The 7,156-nt window shown below is 55.0% G+C and overlaps 1 protein-coding gene across 44 annotated transcripts in view; it reads left to right on the forward strand.

Moving 5' to 3' along the window:
- LOC141577174 (uncharacterized) overlaps nt 1-7,156 on the forward strand; it is a 277,514-nt gene that overhangs the window by 21,614 nt on the left and 248,744 nt on the right. For 21 of the 44 annotated variants that reach the window (XR_012505863.1, XR_012505849.1, XR_012505851.1 and 18 more), the window contains one exon: nt 431-476. The exons of the other annotated variants lie outside the window; for them this stretch is intronic. Coding sequence is in view for 4 of the 21 variants with exons in the window: in XM_074361310.1 (XP_074217411.1) it covers nt 431-476 (46 nt within the window). In the remaining 17 variants the exon portion in view is untranslated. The remainder of the gene's footprint in view (nt 1-430; nt 477-7,156) is intronic. 44 annotated transcript variants of the gene reach the window in all.

The following is a 7,156-nucleotide window of genomic DNA, read 5'->3' on the forward strand; positions in this document are numbered from 1 at the left end:
GTACAGTAACTAGTATCTGCAAATCTCAAACTTTAATTTATCCCTTTCCACATCCTTATCCACTTGGTAACCATAAGTTTGTTTACTATGTCTGTGAGTCTGTTTTGGTGTTGTAAATAAGTCTGTTTTGGTTTTGTAAATAAGTTAGCCTTTTTTTTTTTTTTTGATTCCACATTTAAGTGATATTATATGGAATGTTTCTCTCTTTCTGATTAACTTCACTTAGAATGGCATTTTCCAGGTTTATCCAAGTTGCTGCAAATTGCATTATTGTATTCTTTTTTTATGACTGAGTAGTATTCTATTGTATAAATACACCACAACTTCTTTCCAGTTATCTGTTAGTGGACATTTAGGTTGTTTCAACGTCTTGTCTATTGTAAATAGTGCTGCTATGAAAATTGGGGTGCATGTATCTTTTTGATTGAAGGTTTCCTCTGGACATAAGCCCAGGAATGGGATTGCTGGATCAGATGGTAAGTGTATTTTTAGTCTTTTGAAAACTCTTCATACTGTTTTCCACAATGGCTGCACCAAACTACATTCCCACCAATGGTATAGAGGATACCTTTTCCTCCAAATCCTCTCCAGCATTTATTCTTTGTGGACTTTTGAATGATGACCATTCAGACAGTTGTGAGGTGATACCTCATTGTACTTTCAACTTGCATTTCTCTGATAATTACTGATATTGAGCATTTTTTCATGTGCCTTTTGTCCATTTGTATGTCTTCTTTGGAGAATTGCTTGCTTAGATCTTCTGCCCATTTTTTAATTGGTTATGATTTTTTCTTACAAAGTTGTATGAGCTGCTTATATATATTGGAGATTAAGCCCTTGTCAAATTCATCTTTTACAAATATTTTCTCCCATTCTGTAGGTAGTCTTCTTGTTTTGTTTATGGTTTACTTTGCTGTGACAAAACTTATAAGTTTAATTAGATAGGTCCCATTTGTTTATTTTTGCTTCTATTTCAATTGCTTGGGTAGAATATCCAGAAGAACATTACTGAGATTTATGTGGGATAATGTTTTGCCTATGATTTCCTCTAAGAGGTTTATAGTACCTTGTCTTAGGTTAAAGTTATAAGTCTTTTAGAGTTTGTCTTTGTGTATGGTGTGAGGGAGTATTCTAACTTCATTGATTTACATGCAGCTGTTCAGTTTTCCCAATACCACTGACAGAAGAGACTGTCTTTATTCCGTTGTATGTTCTTGCCTCCTTTGTCAAAGATTACTTGACCAAAAGTTTGTGGAATGATTTCTGGGATCTCTATGCTCTTCCATTGATCCATATGCCTGTTTTTGTTCCACTACCATGCTGATTTGATTAGTGTAGCTTTGTAGTATTGTCTGAAGCCTGGAAGGATTATTCCTCCAACTTTGTTCTTTTTCTTCAGTAATGCTTAGGCAGCTCTGGGTCTATTTTGATTCCATATAAATTTTAGTATGATGTGTCCTAGTTCTGTGAAATAAGTCCTGGGTAATTTGATAGGAATCACAGTAAATCTGTAGATTGCTTTGGGTATATGGTCATTTTAACAATATTAATTTTTCCAATCCGAAGAATATGGGATATCTTTCCATTTCTTTAAATACTTTTAATTTCCTTAGCATTTTGTAATTCTCCACGTATAAGTCTTTAACTTTGTTGGTCAGATTTATTCTTAAGTTTTTTTATTTTTTTTTGATACAGTCTTAAAAGGAATTACTTCTTTACTTTCATTTTCTGATATTTCATTGTTAGTGTAAAGACATGCCTCTGACTTACGGATGTTAATCTTGTATCCTACTAATTTGCCAGTTTCTTTTATCAGCTATAGTAGTCTTTGTGTGGAGCTTTTAGGGTTTTCTATATTTAGTATTATGTCATTGATATATAATGCAATTTTACCTCTTCTCTTCCAGTTTAGAACTGTTTTAATTTCCTTGTCTAATTGCTATGGCTAGAACATCCAATGCTATATTGAATAGAAGTGGTGAGACACAACATTCTTTTCTTGTTCCAGATTTTAGTGGGAAGGCTTTCAAATTTTCACCATTGAGTATTATACTGGCTGTAGTTTTGTCATAAGCAGCTTTTACTATGTTGAGATACGTTGCTCTATAGCCACTTTTATAAGAGTTTTTATAATAAAAGGTTGTTCAATTCGTGTTGCCTCCTGTCTTCTGTCGGAGAGCGGATTCTGTCAGGTATGAGTCGAGAGCTCTGTGTCCGCCCGCCAGCCCGCCCACCCGGCCCCATCTCGAACGGTGGTCTCTATCACGTGTTCCGTCAGGAGCAGGCACTTTCTGCTTGTTTTTGGAACTTGCTGTCGAGATTCCAGGTTCTGGGCCTGTCCGGATATCTCTTAGAAACGGAAATGCGTGCGTTTTCCCCTTTTTAAAATTGTGTTTGTTTGTTTACTTATTTATTTATTTATTTACTTACTTACATTTATTTATTTATTTAGGCCTTTTTTTTTTTTTTTTTTTTTTTTTTTTTTTTTTTTTTTGGTTCTTGCTGCTGTTGTTGCTTTCGGTGGTTGTTTGTTTATTCGGGGAGGGGAGGTAATTCGTTTCTTTTGCTGGTTTGTTGCCTGACTTAGTGATTGCCTGACTTACCGACTTCCTTATTGACTTGAACGGAAGTCCTGAAGATCGAACCCTGGACCTTGCGCGTGCTGGGCAGGCACTCTGCCGCTGAGTTCTACGCTCCATCCTCCCCCTCGCCCCCTCCCCCATTTGGGGGAGGAAAAAAATTATTTTTTTTTTCTTTTAAACTGAAAACGTCCGTTTGGGTCTCCTGCGCGTGTTTCATCCCTGGTTTTCTGGCTTCTAGGAGGTGGAGTTGACCGAGTTCTTGGACTGTTGAGGAGAGGAACCCCTGATGGGCTGCGGTTGTGCTTTTTCTACGGTGTTTTTGTTTTTGTTTTTAAACCCCAGAGTAGTTCTACAACTTGATTTCCCTTTGGTGGTGGGTTTTGTCGTTTGTTTTCATGTTTTCTTTCTTTCTTTCTTTCTTTCTTTCTTTCTTTCTTTCTTTCTTTCTTTCTTTCTTTCTTTCTTTCTTTCTTTCTTTCTTTCTTTTTCTTTCTTTCTTTCTTTCTTTCTTTCTTTCTTTCTTTCTTTCTTTCTTTCTTTCTTTCTTTCTTTCTTTCTTTCTTTCTTCCTTTCTTCCTTTCTTCCTTTCTTCCTTTCTTCCTTTCTTTCTTTCCTTTCTTTCTTTCCTTTCTTTCTTTTCTTTCTTTCTTTTCTTTCTTTTTTTTTTTTTCGGATGGGGCTACAGTTTCCTTGTCCACGTTGACTGTGTCAAACACACGCACCGACACACACACGCACACCCAGACACGCGGATGCGCATGCACAGTGTTGCTCTGTGTAGATGCACTGAACCTCGATTTACCGAGCGGGTGGCTATCGACTCGCCCCCCCGAACCCCCGCCCGCATTTTTTTGTTTTCCCTCCTCCTTCCTGCGGTTGTGGTCAGCCGTGCTGACGTCCGTGTTCTCACGACCGACCGCGAGTGCGTTTTCCCCAGGCGCCCGTTTGTTGTCTTTGGGCTTTGTCGCGATCTGTGCCGAGATCGATTTTTCTTTCCGCTTCGATGGGGTTCGCGGTCTTCATCCTTTCTTTTCTAGCTTCTGGGCTTTGCCTGTCTGCTTTCGAAAGACCTCCCGCATTCGAGAGGACGGACTCCAAAGCCGATTCCTGCGTTGTTCTCTGAGCGCTCGCCTGGTTTCGGTTTGCCAGCCCCCGCCTTCCCTCCCTCTTCCCCTCCTCCCCTTCCCAACCTCCCACCCGGGAACCCGGGATCTCGTCCTGGTCGCTCTGGGCCACCCGCGGCGTCGGCCCCGGCCCCGCCGGCGTGTCCGTGTGATCTCCCCCGCCCGGGGAATCGCGTGGGGAGCGCGTCCCCTTCGCGGCAGCCGCCCGGCCGGCCGTGTCTTGCCAAACCCCGGCTCCCTCCGTCCTCCCCGCCCTGATCTGTTGCCGGGGTCGCGTCGCGCCGCGTCGCGTCGTGTCGCCTCGTGTCGTGCCGTGCCGTGCCGTGCCGTGCCGTGACGAGGGTGAGCGGGCTCCGAGGCGGACGCCACGGGGCCGCCCGGCGCCTCAGTCCGGGACGAGCTCGGGCGTTTGGGCGGCCGGCGGCGGTCGGGATCGGTTCCGGGGACGTTGGCGACGGTTGTCGGGCGCCATCTGGCTGCCGCTCTGAGATCGTCCCTCTTCTCCCTAGCGTCGGCGACCTCGGCAAGGGATGGGGCTCGGCGGCGGGGCCCGAGGCAGACTTCGGGGAGGCTGGCGACACCGGCGGTGACAGTCCCCGTGGCGCTGAGCCGCGGGCGCGTCCTGCTCTCGGCGCAGATTGGACTCGCAGGATGATGAGGGGGTGACTGTCGCCGCGCTCCCGGGATCTCGTGTGCCGGGGGAAGCCGTGTGGCCTGGCCTGGTCGACCAGCATCCGCCTGTGCCCCTCCAGCCGCGGAGACCGACCCGAGCCGATCGGACACGGCCTGCGCCTTGCCGCCGCGGGGGAAAGGGAGAGAGTGTCCCGCGCCCGGGCCGCCGGCGGCTAGGTGGTCAGGCCCTCGTCTGCGTCCCTTGGACGACTGCTCGTGAGGCGAGGAGCGGCCCGGGCCCAGTGCGGTGAGGCCGGGGACGGGCGCGCTGGGGTTCCCGGTCGTCGGAGGCGCCTCCTTGGATGAAATGTTTTCTGAGTCCCGATGGACCCGGAGACGTGGCTGGGCCGGCCCCTGTTGGCGCGGGAGGCCTGGGAGGGGGTGCCCCCCGCCCCTTAAGCCTGCCCGCGTGGGTTCCGGTGGCGTTGGAGGGACCGAGACTTCATCCGGACTCGGGGACCGGCACGGGGGCGTCCTGCGAGGGATGTGGGGGAGGCAGGCTTTCCCCGGCCCGGGGCCCGGTGCTCGGGAGCGGTCCCTCGTGGGGGGCCCTCTCGTCGGAGGCGCCTCTGTGGCATCTCCCCGAGTCCCCGGCCACGCGGGCGAGAAAAGGGCAGGGCGTCCCCGGCCTGATCCCGTCTCCCTCTCGTCCCTTCCCATTCCCATTCCCATTCCCACTTCTCCTCCTAAGCCTCCTCCTAATCCCCCTCCCCTCTCCCCTCTCCCCTCTCCCCTCTCCCCTCTCCCCTCTCCCCTCTCCCCTCCCCCTACCAACCCCCCCACCCCGGTCGATCAGATGGCCCCCGAGAGCTTCGGGGCTGCCATTTATGGGGGTAGGGCTGGGGGCAGGTGGCCGGACCGAGGTCCCGGGGTCCCCCCCTGCAAATCGTGGACCCGCCCCGTTTCTGGGCGCTGTCATTTTTCCTGTCGTGTTGGGCATTTTCTGCCAGCAGATAGGTGCTGACACGGTCTTCCTCGGTGTCTGTCACCGAGTGTTGGGTCTCCGGACGCGTGCGGGGCTCTGGGCTTCTCTCTGCGTGAGCCCTGGCCTGGTAGCCGACTCCGCTTCTGACACTTGAGCCGCCCGCCCGGGCCTGCGCGCCGGCTCTCGTGTGTGCGTCCGGCTGACGTGGCCCGTGGTGCCACCTCCGGTCTCTGGTGGCCCGAGGGCGGTGGGGTGAGGTGGCGGCGTGGGTCTTTTACCCCGTGCGCTCCCCGCCGCAGGCACCCGGTGGTGGCCGGCGCGACCCCACCCCCGTAGGCTCCGTGCCGCGTGTCAGGCATTCCCCGCCTGGGGTCGTTGGCCGCTCTCCTCGGAGAGGACTGAGGAGTGGGTGGCGCCTGGCGAGGCTGAAGCAGGCCCCTCTGGTGGTTGTCCTCGCCGGGCCCTCCCCTCTGGGGCCTCCCTGCCCCACATGGCTGGCTCGCTCGCTCGCTCACTCACTCACCTGATCGATGTGGTGAAGTCATGCTCCCCCGGGCCGGGCCTAAGCCGCGCCAGACGAGGGACGGGGACGTTCATGGCGAACGTGGCTTCTCTTCTCGTTCTGCCTGCGGGCCCCTCGCCTCTCCTCTGCCGCCCGTGGGTGGCGGGGGGAAGGCAGGGGTGCGGACTCCGGCCCGACCTCGGTCTCCCGTGCCTTGTGGTGTCGGCGGGGCCGGGGTCTTGTGACGCGGCAGACACTCTCGCCTCCTCGCCTGCTCGGCGTCCTGTCTCGCGAGCGGCCCTCCCCCGCGGCGGGGGAGGGCTGCCCCGCCGCCACGCCACGTACCCCCTCGTCGGGGTGTGAGCGTGTCTCGCCTTGGTCCTCTGCGGTGCCCCTGGAGCGCTCCAGGTTGTCCCTCAGGTGCCCGAGGCCGAGCGGCGGCATCGCTTCCCGTCCCCAGCGAGTCCTCTCGGGTAACCCCTGCGGTGGTCGTGTCTCCCGAGCGCCTCTCTTGAGGCGTGGGGGAGGGGTCGAGACGGTAAGCGAGGCGTGGCCGCTCCCCACCCTCGGTGGGGCCGGGGCCGCCTCCTGAACGTCAGTCCTCACCCTGTACCGGGGGGGGACTGACGTGGCCGGGCGCACGCCGGGTGGGTCCCCCTCAGCGGGGTTCGCGCCCGGGCGTGGGAGCGATCGTGGTGGGGCCGGGTGATGTGCCGGTGGGGGGCGGGCGTCTGTCCCGTCCCCACGCGGTCTTGGGTGCGTCTCCTCGCGAGGTGGCACGCACGGGTTCTCCCCGGTCCCGACCGCGAGCGCTCGCTTCTTGGCCCGCTGCTTACCCCTACCGCAGACCCCTCCCGCCCAGCCGAGCGCTGGCGTACACGTCGGCGGGCTTCCGTAGGCCTGAACGGGGCACGCTGGGTGGGGGGCGATGCGCCCTCGGTGAGAAAGCCTTCTCTAGCGATCTGAGAGGGGAGCCTTGGGGGCACCGGACCCCCCAGCCGCCGCTCCTCCATCCAGAGCGTGCAGTCACTCTCCACGGGGAGCGACTGCCGCGGCGTGTGGGCAGGGCCCCGTCGCTTTGGCGTGTGGGCTGCGCTGGCCCCGCGGTGGGGCCGAGTGCTGTTCTTGGCCTGCTGTGGCCCGCGCCTCCCCCCTCCGAGTCGGGGGGAGGGTTCCGCCGGGCCGGGCCCGGCGTCTGGCGCGGGGCCGTGCGAGCGCGCGCGTGCGTGTGCGCGGGCTTGGCCTCCCCGGCGCGTGCCGTGGGGGGAGGGGGAAGGCGGTCCACCCCGACTTGGGCCCCCCCCACCAGTCTCCGCGCCGCGAGGAGCCACCCCACCTGTTCCGGTCCCGA

Source organism: Camelus bactrianus, chromosome 3 (genome assembly GCF_048773025.1).
Source record: "Camelus bactrianus isolate YW-2024 breed Bactrian camel chromosome 3, ASM4877302v1, whole genome shotgun sequence".
In the NCBI taxonomy this organism is placed as follows: Eukaryota; Metazoa; Chordata; class Mammalia; order Artiodactyla; family Camelidae; genus Camelus; species Camelus bactrianus.